Source organism: Diaporthe batatas (genome assembly GCF_019321695.1).
Source record: "Diaporthe batatas strain CRI 302-4 chromosome Unknown Contig00018, whole genome shotgun sequence".
Classification (NCBI taxonomy): domain Eukaryota; kingdom Fungi; phylum Ascomycota; class Sordariomycetes; order Diaporthales; family Diaporthaceae; genus Diaporthe; species Diaporthe batatas.
Genome location: NW_025408565.1, coordinates 259025 through 278583, shown reverse-complemented (window position 1 = coordinate 278583; position 19559 = coordinate 259025). Strand labels below are relative to the sequence as shown.

The window sequence follows — 19559 nt, the reverse complement described above, 5'->3', positions numbered from 1 at the left end:
AGGAGGACCTCGGCGTGTTCGACGCGTCGTTCTTCGGCCTCAACGCTACTGAAGCTTCATCCATGGACTGCCAGCACCGCATATTGCTTGAAACAACATATCATGCACTTGAAAATGGTATGCAAGATATTTGTTTAGAAATGTGGGGAGAAGCTGATTATTTCCAGCCGGTATCACTATGGAAGCAGTGTCTGGCTCCAAGACGGGCGTGTACACCGGCTCTATGGCTGATGACTATCAGCTTATTATGCTAAAGGACATCGACAATATTCCCAAGCATGCCGTGACAGGGGTAGCTCAATGTATGATTGCAAATCGTCTGAGCTGGTTCTATAATCTTCACGGTCCCAGCATCAACTTGGATTCGGCCTGTTCAAGCAGTCTCATGGCCTTCGATTTTGCTTGCCAAGGGCTCAGAAATCGAGATTGTAATATGGTGAGTTGATTCTCCAATTGGGATGCTCGGCAACATACTAAGATACCGCAGGCGATTGTGACTGGATCCAGTCTCGTGCTCGCTGCTGAGACGACCCTTTCTCTCAACAACCTGAATATGCTTTCCCCAGATGGGCAAAGCTTCTCTTTCGACGATCGCGCCAATGGGTATTCGCGTGGCGAAGGCTTCAGTGCCGTCTTAGTCAAACGCCTGAGCGACGCGCTTCGCGATGGGGACACCATTCGGGCCGTTGTGAGGTCGAGTGGTTCCAACCAGGATGGGCACACCCCAGGTGCCACTCAGCCCAGCAGAGATCTCCAAGCGAGACTCATCGAGGAAACATATGAGAAAGCGGGACTGGGAATTGAACAGACACGCTTTTTTGAGGCTCATGGTACAGTGACTCGTTCAACCAGCGTCCTGATTTAGCTGTTGCTAACTGTGGAACTAGGCACTGGAACGCCTCTGGGTGATCCTATCGAAGCTGATGCTATCGGTAGCATATTCAGAAAGGTTCGGTCCAAGGCTGACCCTTTATACATGTAAGTCCATTCCAGTGCATGCGAAATCTCAACGCAGCCTATCCGAGTGCGTCTGCAAGCGGCCGTGATCCGATAATGCTAGAATGGGCCTTGTCCTCGCTGACTAGTGCGCAGAGGTGCTATCAAGTCCAACATTGGGCATCTGGAAGGTGGAAGTGGTCTTGCAGGGATTATCAAGACAATTTTGGTTCTGGAAAAAGGACTTATTCCGCCGAATGCCAACTTCAAGACGGTGAACCCAAACATCGACGCCGAGTTTCTCAACATCAAAGTAAGTCGTATCAAGGGATGTCTCCTAGTGTGATGAGCATGCGGAGCCGGGATCAGTTGCCTTGACTCTGAATTAACCTCTTCCCAGTTTCCCACGGAATGTATCCCTTGGCCATCATCAGGATTACGCAGAGCTTCCGTTGCTTCTTTCGGGTTCGGTGGATCCAACTCACATGTGATCTTGGACGACGCATTGAATTACTTGGAACAACGATCGTTAAGCGGGATTCACAACACCTCCGCCCCAGCATCCGAGACGCACCGCAACCGTGTTACGTGTAACGGACAAGACGATTCTCAAATTCTCAACGGATATGATCCCATGCACACTGTTGAATCACACCAGAAACCTCAAGAAAGCTGCATCTCAACAAAGATAGCGTCACCACTCCCGGCAAATGGTGTGGCTCTAGCGAGTGATGAAGGTGCACTGAGCACCAAACACCATACCTATGATGGGGTTGAAAGACTTTTGGTCTTCTCAGCAGCAGACGAAGGTGGCATCAAACGTCTGGGAGGTACGTACGAGGATTACTTTCGAAACCACCAGGCCCTACAGCATGACGACACCTATCTGGATCGTCTAGCACATACTCTGGCCATGAGCAGGACCTCAATGGCCTGGAGATCATTTGCAGTGGTCAAAAGCGGCGGCTCCTTGAAGGATATAGGCTCTCTGATGTCGCAACCCTTGTCACGGGCCGCGACAAAAGGAGCTACGGCGTTCATCTTCACCGGCCAGGGTGCCCAGTATAGGCGCATGGGCGTTCAATTATTCAAGCATCCCGTCTTCAAAAGATCCATCGATGAATTCGACAGGGTGCTTCGTGCCCTGGGGAGTTCATGGTCGGTGGCAGGGCTGCTGCAGGAGAACGACCCTGTCGAGCATGATGTGAACGACCCCGAATACAGCCAACCGACAACCACCGCGTTACAAATCGCCTTATACGAACTCATGTGTGCCTTGAATGTCACTCCTGCGGCTGTTCTCGGCCATTCTTCTGGCGAGATCGCGGCTGCTTTCGCTGCTGGGGCTCTTGACATGCAGTCGGCGTGCAAGGCCTCTTTGGAAAGGGGTAGATTGGCTAGTGCCCTGAAAAGGTCAGCAGCTCGCCCAGGAGCCATGCTCTCCGTCGACCTTCCCGAGAAGGATATGCATGTCTTCATGGCGAAACACAATCTGGCCCAAAAGGATCTCTGCGTTGCGTGCATTAATAGCCCCAGCAATGTGACGGTATCCGGATATGAGGTCGACATAGATTCACTTCAAGAATACCTAGAACGCGAGAACATTCGTGGGCGAAAAGTGGCCACAGGCGTGGCATATCATTCGCCTCACATGGAAGCAGTTGCGACGGAATACGAGAGGAGACTCTCAGGCCTGACCTCTCCCACGAAATCCGCCACGAGGCCGTTGATGATCTCTTCCGTCACCGGACGGTGTGTCCTAGACATCTCTGAGGTGTGCAGACCCTCATATTGGGTTGAAAATCTGGTTTCTCCCGTTCAGTTTGTAAAGGCGATGACTATCATATCACAGTCTGTCGACAAAGCCCAGACAAGAAAGCTCGGCGCGGCCAGAACTGTGCAAGACATCCGAGACTTGGTGGAGATCGGCCCCCACTCAGCACTCCGTCGACCCGTGATTGATAATCTCACTCATCACAAAGTGCTGGATGCCAATAGGAGGTACCATAGTGTACTGAACCGGCAGGTTGCTGCATCCGCATCAGCTCTCAAACTCGTTGGAGAGTTATACGTTCGTGGCTACCCGGTCAGTGTTCCAACCGCGAATTTGATCGGGATGTCGTCGTCCGCGAGCCCACAGCTTCTCATCGATTTACCCTCCTACCCTTTCAACCATTCAAAGTCATACTGGTATGAATCAGTTGTTGGCCAACATTCTCGCCTACGAAGGGCGCCAAAGCAGGAGCTTCTCGGTGTCCCTGTAAGCGACTGGAATCCTCTGGAGCCTCGGTGGCGGAAATTCTTCGAGGTTTCAGAAGCAGCGTGGAAAGGCGAGCACCTTGTGAATGGGAAGGCTATTTACCCTGCTACTGGAATGGTAGTTATGGCGATCGAGGCCGCGAAGCAGGTTGCAGACCCCAGCCGACAGATTTCTGGGTACCGGGTTCAAGACGCCGTCTTCCTGGCGCCCATCCCGGTTGAGGAAGACAGATCAGAGGTGCAGCTGCATATGCGGCCGGACCATGCCCACCCGGTTGACAAGTCAACGACTTCGTTCGAGTTCCGAGTCTATTCCATGAGCAATTCTGGGTGGTTCGAAAACTGCCACGGATTTGTCCAAGTGGTGTACGAGAACGACCGCAATGGTGACCAGGATGTTCGTCATCGCGAGAACAGTTTCTTCCGAAAAAGATTCGACGAAGCGCGGAAACAATGCGTTCATCCTGTGCCGAAGAAGCAGATGTATGAGAACTTCATCAGTAACGGGCTCATGTACGGCCCTTCTTTCCAAGGCATGGACAACTTGTACTGGGATGGCGGGGACATTGCTGTTGGCGACGTTCGATGCTTCAGATGGACAGAAGAGCAGTCACAAAACGCCCGTCAAGCTCACGTAGCGCATCCTACAACACTAGACGCGGCGGGCCAACTTTCCTGGGTTGTGCTGACGGAGGGCGCGACGAAGACCCTGGTCAATGGATTTGCGGCTACGCGTATTGGATCAATGTGGTTGGCGAACTCGGGATTTTCTTATCCAGAGACCGACCACATCCGAGTCTGGACCAAATCCGTCTTCAAGGGGTTACGCGGCACGGACTGTTCTCTATTCGCCCTGAACGAGTCTGGCGAATTAGTCATGGAAATCTCGCATTTTGAGACTACGACCGTTGGCGGGAGTGACACAGCTACGGAGGCGGAGCCCCCACGAGAGATATGTTACGACATGGTGTATAGACCAGACGTGTCTTTAATGGACACTAAGCAGCTGTCATGGGCTACAACACTTGATGCCACTGTTCACGACGACATGGAGCTCCGAGCGGCACGCTTCTATCAGGATCTAGAGTCCACACTCTTTTACCTGGCAAAAAAGACTAGGGACGCAACAAGGTCTCTCGAATCGTCACAGATTTCGATGGAGCCACACATCGCGCGATATGTGAGCTGGCTTGACCGCCAGGTCAGTAGATATGAGGACGGTGACCTCAAGGACAGGGGACAAAGCTGGGCCCACAACATCAACGACAGCAGTGACATGGACGCTCTGATGGATGACCTGGAGGCAACGAACAACAAAGGCCAGCTCTTTATGCGGGTGGGGCGTGAGCTCGTTAATATTGTCCACGGCGTTCAGGATCCCTTGGCCTTGATCTTTGAGAGTGGGCTGGCCGAGCGTTACTACCAGGAACAATGTGACGAGATGCTGTGCTCCAAACAACTCAGCAAATACCTCGCCCTTCTCTCTCACAAGAACCCGCACATGTCTGTTCTTGAGGTCGGCGCTGGCACTGGCTCGATGACGAACTGTGTAATCGAAGGCCTCGGGCGTCGCTTCGGTCAATATGTCTATACGGACATTTCTGAGGCGTGCTTTGAAGCCGCCAAAGCAAGGTTCTCCACATTCGAGTCCAAAGTGGCCTTCCGGCTCCTCGATTTTGAAAGGGACGCAGTTGAGCAAGGCTACGAAGCAGAAAGTTACGATTTGGTGGTGGCTGCCTGGGCGCTCCATACCACTCGCGACCTGGCATCGACGATCCAGCATGTGCGAAGGCTTCTGAAACCCCATGGAAAACTCATACTGGTAGAGTTTACCGAGCCTGAGATCCTACGAAACAGTTTCATCTTCGGCACGCTTCCGGGGTGGTGGGCTGGGCTCGAGCCCGACCGGCAATGGGGCCCATGTGTCCCGGTGCCCAGGTGGTCGGAGCTTCTTCTCGCCAACGGGTTTGAAAGTGTTGATCTTGTGCTTCATGATCACTCAGAGCACATTTCTCGCGAGACCGACATAATTGTTGCCACCCGCGATGGTTCAGAATGCTTGCCGGACGCTGCGCCGAGGAGGGGACCGGTCACGCTTCTTCTGGGCCGCGATCACCAGCCACAGACGGCTGTGGCCGAGGGCCTTCGCCGTACTCTTGAGAAGCAGGGGGGAGTTTCCTGTCAAATTGAGACCCATATCGACAAACCATTGGCGCCAAACTCGACGTTGGTTTTCCTTGCTGAACTATACGAGCTTTACCTCTCAGCACTGGATGAGGAATCTTTTGGAAGACTCAAAGATCTCCTCGGCACTGCTAAGGTAGTAATTTGGCTCTCTCACTCCTGCAGGAGCAGTGCCTCGTTCCCTGATACTGAGATGGTCAAGGGTCTTGCGCGGGTACTCTCCACGGAGAATCCCAGCCTGAGATTCGTGACTCTGAAATTTGAGAGCTCCCCTCTGGAAGTGGATACCTGCGTGCGGCTGGCCACCGAAGTAATCACGACTGTACTGAGGGACGCATCGTCTGAGACTTGCGAGTTGGAGTACGTCGAGAGGGAAGGGGCCCTTATGATCAACCGAGTATACCCATCGGACCAGTTGAACAGGGAGGTCCACACAAAGACCCGCACACTGTTGACGGACCGCAAGATCGAGGAAAGCCCGCCCCTGGCTCTGAAGGTGCCAAACCCGGGTCTCCTTGATTCACTGCGTTGGGAGGCTGACTCACTCGGAGCCCGGCCCGAGAATATCGGAGATGACGAGCTCGAAATCGAGGTGCAAGCCATCGGTGTCAATTTCCGCGACCTGCTGGTCGTATTGGGCAAGTTCAACGCCAGCACGGTGGGCTGCGAGTGCGCAGGCGTCGTGACAAGAGTGGGCGCCCGCTCTGCCACCCGGTTCCAACCAGGCGACCGCGTGTGTGCAGGCGTACTGGGCTGTGCTCGCACGCTCGTGCGCTGCCATATGGATCTTGCGGTCAAGGTGCCCCCATACCTCTCAGTCGAGGAAGCGGCCGCCTTGCCAATCACTGGAGTCACGGCCTACTATTCCCTGGTAACGCTGGCAAACCTTCAGAAAGAGGACTCCATCCTTATCCACAGTGCTACTGGCGGTACCGGCCAGATGGCCTTGCAGCTCGCACAGTCCATCGGCGCCCAGGTCTTCGTGACCGTCGGCACGGAGGAGAAGCGAAAGCTTGTGAGGGATTCGTTTGGGGTCCCTGAGGAGAACATACTCTACAGCCGTGATACGTCGTTTGCTAAGGAACTCCTCCGCAGAACCGACGGCCGGGGTGTGGATGTTGTGCTGAACTCGCTAGCTGGCGGGGCTTTGCTTGCATCCTGGGAGTGCGTGGCCCCCTTCGGCCGGTTCATCGAGCTCGGAAAGGCCGACATCCAGGCGAACTCAAACCTCCCCATGTCGCGCTTCTTTGGTGAGATCTCTTTCCATGCTGTTGCTGTGGACTACATCGCGGAGAACAGGCCGGCGCTTTTTCAGAAACAGCTGCAGGCTGTCATGAAGTTGCTTGATGACAAAGTCTTGAAGGTGGCGTCGCCATCAAATCTCTATTCTGTGACGCAGATCGAGAGTGCGTTCAGGAACATGCAGTCTGGCAAGAACACTGGCAAGATGGTATTGACTCTGAGGCCCTCGGATGTTGTTCCGGTAAGTGAGCTGCTAGTTAGGTACTGATTCGACCAGTGGAGAGTTTCATTTGAACCGCATTGCCCCCATCAGTACCAAGTCATGCTCCGGGAAGTTGACTAACCAATTCTAACAGACATGGCTGCCACCTTCATACTCGTGTCACTTGGACCCTACTGTCTCTTACTTGATCGCTGGCGGTCTCGGAGGTCTTGGTCGTAGCACCGCGCGATGGATGGCTCAGCGAGGTGCGCGACACCTAATCTTACTTTCTAGGTCTGGACCAAAATCAAAGACGGCGCAGGAGTTGGTGAAGGAATTAGAACAGGCAGGCGTCACCGTGAGAACGCCTCAGTGTGACGTGTCCAACAGCAGTGCTCTTATCGCAGCTCTCGATCAGTGCAAAGACATGCCTCCTATCAAAGGCTGTCTCCAAGCCACTATGGTTCTGCAGGTAAGCACTCCACATAAGCATTGAGAGAAGGCGTTGGCATTCGTTCTAACCAATTCAAATCAACCATAGGATACGTTATTCGAGAAAATGACCTGGGACCAGTGGTCAAAGTCTATCCAGTCAAAGGTCCCAAGCACATGGAACCTCCACTCACATCTCCCGCGGGACTTAGACTTCTTCATCATGCTGTCTTCGGCGGCCGGAATCGTCGGGTCCATGGGGCAGTCGAACTACGCAGCCGGGAACACCTACCAGGACGGCCTGGCAGCCCACAGGCTGGCCCTCGGCGAGGCGGCCCTGTCCATAGACCTCGGGTGGATGGGCGACGTGGGCATCGTGGCCGAGAACGAGGAGCTGGCCCGGGGCAAGGGGGCGATCGCCGACCTGGCTCCCGTGTTCGAGGCCGAGTTCCTCGCGCTCCTGGACCGCTACTGCGACAGGGACATCCCGCAGCCACCAGAGCTCTCACAACTAGTCATCGGCCTGGTGACGCCGGCGCAGTTCAAGAGAAAGGGCGCGGAGCCCCCGGACTGGCTCGTCGAGCGCCCGATCTTCAAGGGCCTGCCGAGGGATTCCAACGGGGACGGCAACGACGGCGCCCCGGCCGGCTCAGGCAGGTCGGATCGCAACTGGGCCGAGGAGCTCGGCCGCGCGGCCTCGGCCACCGAGGCCGCCGCCGTCGTCGTCGAGGCGCTGAGGCGCAAGCTTGCCAAGGCCACCTCCATCCCCCAGGACGAGATCGACACGAAGCAGCCGCTTCACGTGTACGGCGTGGACTCCCTGCTGGCGGTGGAGATCCGCAACTGGTTTGCAAAGACCTTGAAGACAGATGTGGCTATTTTCGACATCACAGGACAGGGGAGCCTGGAGGAAGTGGCAGAGCGTGCTGCCGCTCAAAGTAGCCTGGTGACCAACATTGAGGGAGTACTTTAGAGGGCTTGTAGGACTTTTCACGAGTCTGAACGAGTAGGCCGTGGGGAAAGCCACGATGGTCAAGACCATCGTGCCATCTGTGTATGAAGTTGGAAAGGAGAAAGAACAGTGAATTTTCGAATGGTGGATCGAATGAAAGATATCACAATGTATTTTATATTAAGTTGTACACTTCATTTACCCTAATTTAAAGATAATGTTTAAGATTATATAAGTACTACTAGTTAATAAAGTTAAGTATTAATAAGATAAGACTTATATAAGATTTATTAAAGATTTAAAAAGATTTTAATTAATAAAGAATTTAATAATATTTAATTTATTTATATTAAATATTTATTATCTTTAATTTATATATATATATTTAATTTAAAGTTATTTTTAAATTTCCATTAATTATTTAATTTAAATAAATTATTTATAAATCGTCAAAATTTATTAATATCTTTTAAAATATTCTTTAATATATTAACTTTTAAACTTATTTTATAAATATAAGTATTTTATAATTAATAAATATAAATTAATTACTTTAATATAAATAATTATATAATTAATACTTAATAAGCTAATATCTACTTATTTAATAATTATATCTATGAGATAAATCCCTATAGTACTGTATAAAGATGCCCTAGCTAAAAGACTATAATTCTAAGTTGCCCTAACTTAGAATTCAGTACTTATAAGCCCGTACCGTTATATCCTCCGTTTAAGGTCTATTAGAGCCTATTAGGACCGCTTAAACGGAGGAGTGGTTTTGAGATGACGGAATTTTAATTCGTAGGGACTAACTACTTATCGTTGAATTAGTACGCTAGCCTATAGGAGGCCTGAAAATCTACGGTACGGTGTTAGTTTCTAAGGTTTACGGATACCTACTTCTTAGTTGTTTGTTAAACGGAGGCTTGCCTTCACTCTGGGTACCGTGGGGACTTATCTTAGAGTGACTAGGAACTGATTGAAGATTTTTGAACTGTGGGGGCTTGAACCTACGACCCTGGTTAACTTGGAATTGAGATAGATCCCTGTAGTACTGCGTAAGGACGCCTCGGCTAAAAGACTATAATTCTAAGTTACCCTAACTTAGAATCCAGTACTTATAAGCCTGTATTATTATAATTTATTTATTTAATTTTTATTAACTATTTATTTAATATTAATTTTTCTAAGTAACTCCCTTATATTTATAAGTACCTTTTAAATTAATATTAAGAGACTTTATAATATAATTTCCTTTTTTAATTTTTAATATTTTAAATATAAACCCCTTTTAATACTCTTTCTAATATTCTTTTTAATATACCTTCTACTATACTTTTTAATATACCTTTTAAACCTTTTAACTTATATATATTTAAGTATTAACGAAGTATTTAAATACTAACTAAACGTTAAAAAGTTAGAAATTAAAAAGGTAAAAGTAAAAACTATACTTTTTTTAACCTTTTAATACTCTTTCTAACCCTTTAATACTTTAAACTTCTAGCTTTTTAACATTTAATTAGTATTTAAATACTTAGTTAGTACTTAAATATATATAAGTTAGAAGATATATTAGAAGGTGTGTTAAAAAGTATGTTAAAAGGTATATTAAAAAGTGTGTTAAAAGGGGTATTAGAAAAAGTATTAGAAAAAGCTTATATTTAAAGTATTAAAAATTTAAAGAATCTTAGTTAGGTATATAGTTTTATATAAGTTATATATATAAATTCTTATATTAGGTGAGTAATTAAAAGAAATTAAGTAAGTAAATATAATTATTAAGTGAGTGGATATTAACTTATATTTAATTTAATATATTAAATTAAAATATTTAAGAAAAGTATAATATATATCTATATAATTTAATAGTTACTTTTAAACTAGTAGTTAAAATATAACTTCTATTTCTAAGAGGTATGTTATAGCTAATTCTAATCTAAATCGCCCCAGTTATAATTTGCATATTCATATGTGTGCATGGTGCACATGATTCCCTGGTCCTCAACCATCTGCATGAACTCGTCCCTGACCCTCACGTCATACCAGTACTGGGTCGCCGTCGTTCGTGCACCGTGCATGCAGAGGAAGAAATCCTCCAGCAGCGGCGTGGCCGTCCTCCAGGCGGCCGCGGAGAAGAAGTCGTTGAGCAGGGCGGCGACCGACTCGGCCGGCCACTCCACGTCGCGCCTGAAGTTAGCGTTGAGGACCAGGCTCCGCAGCCCGGCCGGGAGGAGGGGGCCGAGCGGCGGCGCCGTGTGCGGGTCGGCGCCCGCCTCGGCCTCACCCAGCAGCAGGTGCGGGGAGATCTCGAGGCTGCGCAGGGAGGTCAGGCTGGTGAGGGGCCCGAGCTTCCCGTGTACCACCCCCGTCTTGGCCGTGGGGTCGACGGTCTTGACGTTCTCAACGTCATGCCGTATGGCAAGACGTGTAAGGGTACCGCGAACGTGGTCGAGCCCCCGCCGCAGGTCATTGAGGTTGAGCGGCGGGGCCATGTCCAGGGGACTAAAGCCGCAGACGAGCGACTCGAGGCCGGGGGTGTGCTGCAGCAGGAACTCGATGGCATACCCGGAGGCCACAATATTGTCGAGCTCTAGGGAGGTAAGTGTCGCTGCCCGCGGGGGTGTGGCGAGGGGCCAGCGGAACAGCTTGTAGGGGTCCCAGGGCTGCCTGTTCCAGGCGATAAAGCTCACGCGCTCGAAGCCGAGGTGGAGGGTGGCGAGCCGCGGCAAGTAGAAGAAGAGGAGGAAGGCCTCTGGCGGGGCGGCGCTCGGGGGCTCGTGGTCGTCGTGGGGGATGAGATTGCGGTCCTGGGTCACGGTCACGTGGGCCAGGCTGGGGAGCAGAGGCGGGCGGGCTGGGGGCTCTGGCTGTGAGAGGGAGGGCGTGATGGCGGACCTGAGCACGTCGGTGAAGTACTCGTTGATGTTGGGGAAGAAGCAGGCGTCGACGGTGAGGTGCCGGAGGTTGGTGCACTGGGCCAGGACGAGGGCGATGATGGCGCCCAGGTTGGCCTCCTCGACCACGGCGGTGTACCACCTCTCTGCGTGTGGTAGATGGCAGTCCTCGAGGGCGGCCCTGGCCAGTGCCTTGTCCTCGGGGCTCCAGTGCCACGGGTTACCCCCCTTCAAGTCCCGCGACCAGGCGACGCACGAGCGGTAGACGACACGTGGCAGGTCCAGGGTCTTGATGTACCCGGCGTAGGAAGGGTTCCTGAGCATGAACTGCAGGAGGGAGGTGATGTTGGGGGGGACGACTGCTGAGTATGGGCTCCATCTTATGGTCACGTGGTGGAAGAGCAGCGGGTGGATAAGGGGGTAGATGCTCTTGGACGACCTGCAGAAACTGAGGGCATCGTGAGTCGAGAGGCAGGAGCCGACCTGCCGCACCAGCTCGGTTGGGAGTCGATCCAAGGGGAACGACGACGCCATAGTGGGGGCCTCCTCCATACCTAGGTGTGTGTACGATTAGAAGCTGTGGAAGAAGTCACGATGATCCCTGCACGGGTTGTGGATCATGGCCTCCAAAGTGGGTTGGTGGTGGTGGGTCTCAGACACAAGTGCTCCTGGCCAGTCAGCCCAGTCCAGACCAGGCCAAGCTCACATGCTGGGCTGGCTGGTGGTGGGTGCCTTCCCACAACGAGCTCTAGCCGCATACGTCATACCTAGGTAGGGCGGCAGGGGGGTTCACCACCCAAGCTCTATCGTCACCAAGATGAGTCGTCGCTAGCCACTGGCAGCCCAATCGCAAACCCGGTTTCTCCCTCAACGTCACATGTTCCCGGATTTCCCTCTTGCTGCTTGCCCAGCTGCAAAAAGCAAATCACAGACCACATAACAACATCACCCGTCCGTCTCCCACCTCTCTCAGCCCAGCCAACGACAACAACAATCACAAGCCGTCCATCTGACACCCTTCAGCCACTTGCAGCGTGCCTGAAGATCTCTCTCTCACGTCGACTTGAAACATTTCCCCTCTCCTCTATCGCTCACGATCCCATCAAGAGTATGACCCCCCTCCCTGAATGGCTTTGCTGTAGTTAGCTCTCTACTCGAAGAATCAATCAGCCGCTGACAAAACGTCCACAGTGTCTTCCTACGCAGACGTCGCCGCCTCTGGCCCCAAGCAGACCCCCGAGGAGGTATGTTTCCCCCCTCACCACCAGAGAAAAACACACACGCACACGCACACAGCTACACATCCACCTCACAAACATCACCCCCCAAAACAAGCAAACCTCAAAATACTGACCACCACCTCCCCACAGGCCGCCGCCCCCCAGCCCCCGCAGATCATCCCCGACGAGTCCGTAACGACCTCGACAAGCAGCCTGGTCGACGTGGACTCGCAGTCCGTGCGCACCGTCCCCTCCGACTTCATGGAGCAGTCGATCCAGACCGACACGCAGGCGGCGCGCATCGAGCGCGAGGAGCAGGCGAAAGAGGAGGCGTCCGCCCGCGAGAAGGCCCGCCAGAAGAAGGAGGCCGCCCGCAAAAAGGCCGCCCGCGCCGACGGCTGGCTGCTCTCCAAGGTCGCGGAGCTGTCCGAGGGCCAGGCCAAGGGGCTCGCCGCCGCCAACGTCGCGCTTGTCGTCGGCCTCGGCGCCGTGCTGGGGTACAAGGCGTGGGGCCTGCACGAGCGGGGGCAGTTCAGCTGGAGGACTGCTGGGATCGGGGCTGGGATTGTTGGGGTTGTTGGGGTTGTGGAGGGGGTTTTTGGCCGGTGGGTTTTTCTCTCTCTTTTTTTCTTTGTTCTCCCCCATCTTGCCTGCCTTACTACTTCCCTTCAATCCTTGGGGAAACGTGTGCTGACCTTTTGATTTTCCTGCAGATACTTCACCAAGGCCCGTGGATCCAAGCGCTCGTAGGGTGAGCGGACGCCGGGGGCAGGCATTGATCTCTTCTCGTTCATGAACTGAGTGTTAGGGGGGGGTGCGCGTGGCCATTGATGTGACGGGTTTGCGAATGATGGACGGACGACACAGACACGAGAGCATTCTCTTCTCTGGAGTTAGTTTGATGCGTGGAGTTTTTGAGTTCTTTCATCTCTTGTTACTTTTACTGCTCTTCTAGTCTTGGTCCGTAATGGCCCACGCATTGCCGTTCGCCCGTGTTGGTCGGTCATGGTGGGGGAAAGCCCCTTTTTCTTCTTGACGTTACGTTCAGGCAGATATACCACATCAACCAAGCAAGCCCTTCTCCGAGTCCCTTCATGAAGTTCCGATTGATGTTGCCCTGCGCGGAGAGCAGGCAGGGCAGGCACAAGCCGATACGCGATAGTTGGTCAAAAGGCTGCTTGCTAGCAGTCAGTCACCTTCGTGCTAGCCGATCCATGTGAGGCCCAAGCCTGCCAATTGTGGTCAACGGCACCTCGGAGTGAATCCGAACTCAAGGGGCTCCCTCCAGCCCTGCTGTGGAAAAGAACCCGGACAGCGGTCCCGCACGGGCACGGGCCAGTACTGTGCCTATCTAACTCCTGCATTTCCACAACGGTCAGGGTTTGGACTCTAGGCGTCTCGTGGAGGCAACTAGGTAGTTAGTATGTGCCTAGTAACAACGGTGATAAGCTACCCGTTTTTCATTTGAAAGGATGAACTTGTGAGAGGTGGTATTTCAGGTAGGAATGGTAAGTATGAGAGGCTGGAGATAGGAGGTGGATGTCTGGCTGGCTGGTTCTATCTACCAAATCAGTCCTCCATCAGCCGGAAATTGTTGTCCATCTTTGGGTTCAGTGCTGCAATGTGGATCAACCGCTGACGTACAATTGATCCTGTGCACGGTTGCAATGGCATCCACTGTCAGTCACCTCTATGCGGCCTCAACCTGCCGTTTGTTGGATTATATACTTACCTACATTATATAATCATAACTCTATTCTAGCTTCTACATTATTAACTATTACCCTTACTAGGAGTCGCCCAAGGTCGCCAGACGATACCAACAGCACTCAGTCACAGGGACCAATCGCCCAACCTTTCACCCCTTTTTTTTTCTTTGTAGGATTTTCTTCTCTCGCTGGCCACTCATGCTGGAGTCACTCAGCAGCCGGACTTGACTTGACATGACTTGATCGCACGTACGGCTGGCCAGACATCAATCCATCTGACTAGACATAGTACATGCATGCCTTCCTATTGATGTTCACGGGCAACGAGCGTAATCATTAAATGTATGTTCCATCGGTCTGTCGGTCGACTAGTTACTGTTTCCGAGTACCCCACCCAGCAAGCGCGACAGAAACCTAGATGAGGAGCTGGGCTAGCCACCCTGGATACCAATCATTGGTGTGTATGGTAGTAGTAGTAGTGGTGGTATTGGTGGTGGTGGTTGATTTCGTGTGCCCAAGTGTACTTGATCATGTCAGCCATGGATCCGCAAAGCAAAAATGTGCCTCCCCCCTCCCTCCCTCCTCCCCCTCCTCCTCCACCACATCAACGCTTTCCAATTAAAGTCAATCAAACAAATCCCTTGTGGAGTTTATTTCAAAGCAGCGGCAGCACAATGCAAAACAAATTGGGTCTGGCGGGGCCGCACACACAACGAAACGAAGAAGAGGTGTGTGTGAAGAAATCAAAGAAAACGCCACCCAGCCGCCCACCCGCTCGCCCCTGCCAGAAGTTCCCGTGCCATTTTTCTCCTTGTTCACAAGAAACCAACCAGCCTCCCGAAGAAGAAAAAAAAGAAGGACGAGAAAAAAAAACCCAATCCAGCCAGATGAACTCCGTTTGTGAAAGCATTTTTTCCAGATCCCGAAGTGTGATGTGTGTGTGTGTGTGTGTGTGTGTGTGTGTGTGTGCATATGTGTGGGTATCTGTTTCGATCAATCATTGTTGAATGGATGGAAAGACGGGAACCAAGGACGGTTCAGATCAGCCAATCTGGCTCCCGTTCCGCAGCATATTGCCCTGGCCCCCCATCGGCCCGGCGCCCATCTGCATCCCGGGGACAGCCATCATCCCGCCGCCGCCGCCGCCCCCGGGGGGGATATTGATGTCGCCGGCCCTCGACGACGAGCCCACAACACCCCCACCTCCCCCGCCGCCGCCCCCACCATTGAGGTTATGCAGCTCCCGCAGCCGCTTGACCCAGTGCCGGCGCAGGTCCTCGGGCATCATGCAGAACATCATGGCCTTGTTGTTGTCGCACAGCACCTTCTCGCCGATCTTGATCTGCAGGTCCATCTCCTCGTCGCCAAAGTCCCGGAAGAACACCTCCATCGCCTGCTGCGGCCAGTTGGGCGCCGCCGGCTGCGCGGGCACGAGCCGCTGCGCGCGGATCTGCTCCGCTATCACGATCATCGCGTCCTGGAAGTGCTGCGTGCGGTTCGTCGCGCCGCCGCCTGGGGGGTTGTTGGTGCTGCTGCTGTTGGTGTTGTTGGCCGTGGCGCCGTTTGTCGTAGGGGCGGCGGCCGCGGCGGCGCTCTGGGGGTTCTGGGCGGCGTGCTGGTGGCTGGTTTTGGTGTTTGCTGTGCTGCCATTGGTAGTAGTATTAATGGTGTTGACGTTGCCGTTCGTGATCGGGGCGGCGGCGCCGTTGCTACCGAGCTGGAACGGGTTCTCGGGGTTGGCCAGCTGGGCCGAGTGCGTCAGGTCGATGTAGTTGTTGTTGGCGGTGCGGCGGCGCTTCTCGCCGGCGCCGGACGGGCCCGCGCCGTTGTTGGACCCGAGGTAGCGCTTGCGCGTGTTGCCGTTCTGGGCGTGGGCGTGCTCGGTCGGCACCTCGTCGGGCGGGGTCAGCGCGCTTGACGAGGCGATCGAGGTCCGCGGGGGCATGGTCGTCGAGGTGGGCCGGACGGTGCCGTTTGATGGCACCGTGGGTGGCTGGATGGGCGTCTGGATGGGCGTGGACTGGAACAGCGAGTTGTCCGCGCCGAGGAGGTTGAGCACGTTGGTGCCGGGGGTGTCGTCCATCTCGTCGCCCTCCATCATCGAGTCTGTCCCCTTGCGGCGCGGCTTCGTTATCCGCTTTGGCGCCCCGCCGGACCCGACGACGTCTGGGAAGAGGATCTCCATGTACTCCTCATGCTCGAAGGGGCGGTTGCGTAATGATTTCGAAAGGGGCTCCCTCTGTAGTTGTGCAGATAGCGTCAGCGCCTGTCTCGCAATGGACTAGAAATCACACCCCGCTGCCATCAGTAACCCCAAGCACGCCCGTCGTCGACCCCCGGTGGAGAGGAAGGGTGTCGATGACGGGGCAGTTGCAGTAAGATTATGAGAGAGGGCCCAGGACCCTCGGGCCCCAATCTCGTTTGAGCCGTTGCCGAGCCCACACCACCGTGCAATGTCAGATGCAGAGAAAGGGGCTCACCTCGATGTGCGCCCTCCAGGCCTCCTCGCTCGCGGTGACGGTCCTCGCATTAGGGTTATACAGGAACTCCGGGTCCTCCCTCAGGCCCCTCCACAGGCGGAACTTCTTACGCGCATTGTCGCTCTTGTTGATGAGGTGCCCCTTGTTCGGGTAGGCGGCGTGGCGCTCGGCGAGGGCCTGGACGGCGCGGTCCCAGGCCTCCTGCTTAAAGCTGTGGTTGTCCTTGAGGCCCAGCTTGACGCTCTCGCACAGCGACCGGAAGAAGGTGGCCTCGTAGGCCGGGGTCCAGCTGAAGCGCGGGCCCTTGCGGTGGGAGGGCGTGTGCTGGCGCCCGCTGTTGCCGCCGCCGGGCTGGACGGCCTCGGGGGAGCCGTAGTCCTCGCCGTCGGACATGGTTGCCGAGGGTGGGCAGTTGCGCCGAGCACGGTGGATGTCGTCGGGGATGTCGTCGGGGGATCGACTGGACTCGACTCGACTGGACTGGGGTCAGCAGGCGGGCTGGTGTTGCCGCCTATGCTGCCGGTTCGGTCGATGCTGCCGCCAGGGTGATCTCAGACGACAGGCGGTCCAGCTGGTCGACTCGGGGGGAGGTAGGCAGGGGGCCCACGCGATTCGACTCTGCCGAGACAAGACGGGCGAGAGTCGCAGAGTCGACCGTCGAGGACTGGGTTGGGCCGGGCCAGACCACCGCGAGGGACGAGGACGATGGTGGCAAATGATCCAAAAAGAGGCCAAGGGCGGCCAAGGAGGGAAGAAAGAGACCCTGATCCGGAGAATAAATCCCAAGACGCGGGCTGGATATCGGCTCACGATGGGGTCGGTCGGAGGGGTGTCTACCGTTTTGTGGCACCGGCAGTCGCTCCGTGAGAAAGTCGACGGCAGCTGGGGTTGTTCGGGCGAGTGGTGGGTGGGCGATGGGGTGACCGTTGGTAGAGGAGAGCTGGTTTGGGACTGGGGGGGCGACGGGGGGAGGGGGTCTTTGGCCCGACGGAGCCTAATTCATCAAGGTGGATCGGTAAGTGGTAGATACGGCAAAGTGGGGCTGCGCGGGTGAAACGGAACCAGCTGGCTGGCAGGGGTCGGAGCTCAGCTGCCACGTGACCAGCAGCACCACCACCGTACCGTCCGTCCCGTAACTGTGTCGTAGTGTGGGACTACCTGTCTTGGTTCTGTCTTGGCTCGGTTGGACGGGATCAATTCATGTGAACCAGCAATTCCAAATGGTCGGGAACCGAATCATAAGCATATCATTCTGTTGCATCAGTTGCAAGCGGTTCCCACCTTAAAATCTACCCCCAGTCTCTTTGCCAGGGGAAACATCAATCCATCTCTCTGTTACTGTCCACCTTTCTCCCCCTCACAATGACGGCAAGAGCAAGTCATTTCAATTGACAACAAACCCGCCCATGCCTTTTCATCCGAGGTTTGCTTCTCTTCCAGCTTGGCCAGGCAATGGTTCCCGCCCTTCATGCAGCTCTTCGGATGCCAGGGCAAACACCGGTTCGTCAAAGAGGGTCTGCCCAGGTGGCTGTTAGATGAAAGGCTGCAGGAGAAAGAGTGCTGCAGCATCAGTGATACACACACACTGCATGATCATGCTAGTCTGTTGTCAGTAGCCCTAGACGCCCTGAAAGACAACACTGCATTGGAAATGCCCCTTTCTTGACCCGTACATGAAGGTTTACCATCTCCATGAGGTGGGTTTACTCCACTCCTATACACCACTGTGCGCAAGACAGCGTTGTGTGTGCTGGCCTTTTCCCCATTTGTGGCTCAATACGTTCTTGTACGTGCTGAAAGTTGGTACGATAAAAGTAGCGAGTATCAAAACTGGGCCTTGTCGTCTCAGCTTGCGCGGTCCACGGTGGAGGAGCGCGCACCTCACGGATCTCATTGTGCCCGGGGCCCACAGACTGCACGCCTGGCTCGTCTTTCAGCATGCCATGGAGGGAAAAAGAAGGCCACAAAAAGACTTTAAGATCTCTAGGGACTGCCAGGCTTCTCCGGTGGTCCATTTAGGCGCTGCTTCCAATGATTGGACACGAGACCTACCCTAGGTAGCAGGCCTTGTTAACTAGTTGCAGTGCCTGTGTTGTCTGGATGCTATGTACCGAGCCACCACCAACCAGTCTAAGCCATGATCAAAGGCAGTGAGTGGTCCGATTGCACGTGACCCTTCCAAGGTTGCCGGCTTCAACCCGGGAATGGGTGTTATTCTTGGCTCGCTCGTCATGGCAGGGAAATGATACAACCGAAGCCCCCCCCCCCGGTGGAACTGATGCGGCTGATGGATGCTAGTTAATCTTGCTGGCCCACAAACTGGATTAGCTATTGTCTGTAGCAAGGGTTCTCGGGTCTGAGATTGGGGCGGTGGGGTGGGCGTTTCAAGATCCCAAGGCGAGCATGCCAGACGGCTTTCCTCCAGTAGCCCTACCTAATGGGTATACGAGCAACACGATCTGGTAAATGTCAACATAGTGATGGCAATGGCAACTCTTATCAATTGATGGTAAGGATAAGTCTTAAAACTTGAGTAAAGCTTGCAAGCTTCCGCAACTAATGCGGGCTGCCTAAAAGCCCCACCGTAAGTGTCACGATTCCGAGCAGGGCACATTGAATAAAGCAAATTGACTGGTTATTCAGCTATGAATAGTGAGCGTAGGAAGCCGATACTTATAGACAATGGAGTGTTACAATGGGTGGGTCCGATTAGTCACCCAGAGCTCAATAATAAGCTTGGGTCAGACCAATACCCCGAACTGCTTTTCACGTTGATGGTGCGCCTCGCGCCATAGTAAAGCCGCCCCACAATTAATCCTATAGCAACTAAGAGCACGGAAATCACCAGGCAAACCGTGGCTGCGATCTTGGCCGTGGTTGCCAGCTTTGATGTCCATACAATTGACGGAACGACAACAACAATCAGGCTTAGGGCGGTGTACCCGAGGACTGGGATGAGACGAGGGGATACTAGGGCCCTGCGAACTCCTCTGTCGACACTACGAGCCGCGTGCCTGACATCATTAATTCTCAATGCGAGCAG

At 53.6% G+C, this 19559-nt stretch overlaps 6 protein-coding genes across 6 annotated transcripts; 4 read left to right on the top strand and 2 right to left on the bottom strand.

The window, feature by feature from the left end:
• Positions 1 to 62: 62 nt before the first annotated feature.
• On the top strand, positions 63 to 1282 carry KVR01_012293 (uncharacterized protein; the record flags this gene model as incomplete). Its single annotated transcript, XM_044786102.1, has 5 exons — positions 63 to 132; positions 189 to 371; positions 567 to 830; positions 888 to 978; positions 1093 to 1282. The coding sequence occupies 5 exons, from the start codon at positions 63 to 65 to the stop codon at positions 1280 to 1282; spliced, it is 798 nt and encodes a 265-aa protein (XP_044638871.1).
• A 2037-nt stretch (positions 1283 to 3319) lies between these two features.
• KVR01_012135 (uncharacterized protein) lies at positions 3320 to 8228 on the top strand (the record flags this gene model as incomplete). The annotated part of the gene is made up of 3 exons (XM_044790115.1): positions 3320 to 6862; positions 6978 to 7295; positions 7365 to 8228. 3 exons carry the CDS (start codon positions 3320 to 3322, stop codon positions 8226 to 8228), a joined length of 4725 nt encoding a protein of 1574 aa, XP_044638713.1.
• Positions 8229 to 10100: 1872 nt separating this feature from the next.
• Positions 10101 to 11775, bottom strand: KVR01_012145 (uncharacterized protein). Its single transcript, XM_044782853.1, has one exon. It carries the CDS (start codon positions 11657 to 11659, stop codon positions 10145 to 10147), a length of 1515 nt encoding a protein of 504 aa, XP_044638723.1. The 5' UTR covers positions 11660 to 11775; the 3' UTR covers positions 10101 to 10144.
• Positions 11776 to 11933: 158 nt separating this feature from the next.
• KVR01_012244 (uncharacterized protein) lies at positions 11934 to 13755 on the top strand. Its single transcript, XM_044789280.1, has 4 exons — positions 11934 to 12215; positions 12299 to 12351; positions 12478 to 12932; positions 13041 to 13755. Coding segments are annotated over exons 1-4 (546 nt in total). The 5' UTR covers positions 11934 to 12214; the 3' UTR covers positions 13078 to 13755.
• An 867-nt stretch (positions 13756 to 14622) lies between these two features.
• On the bottom strand, positions 14623 to 17470 carry KVR01_012157 (uncharacterized protein). The gene is made up of 2 exons (XM_044790413.1): positions 16517 to 17470; positions 14623 to 16275 (listed from the first exon to the last, which is right to left on the bottom strand). The coding sequence occupies exons 1-2, from the start codon at positions 16907 to 16909 to the stop codon at positions 15079 to 15081; spliced, it is 1590 nt and encodes a 529-aa protein (XP_044638735.1). The 5' UTR covers positions 16910 to 17470; the 3' UTR covers positions 14623 to 15078.
• A 514-nt stretch (positions 17471 to 17984) lies between these two features.
• Positions 17985 to 18494, top strand: KVR01_012237 (uncharacterized protein; the record flags this gene model as incomplete). Its single annotated transcript, XM_044783907.1, has 2 exons — positions 17985 to 18124; positions 18335 to 18494. The coding sequence occupies 2 exons, from the start codon at positions 17985 to 17987 to the stop codon at positions 18492 to 18494; spliced, it is 300 nt and encodes a 99-aa protein (XP_044638815.1).
• Between the last annotated feature and the right edge of the window lie 1065 nt (positions 18495 to 19559).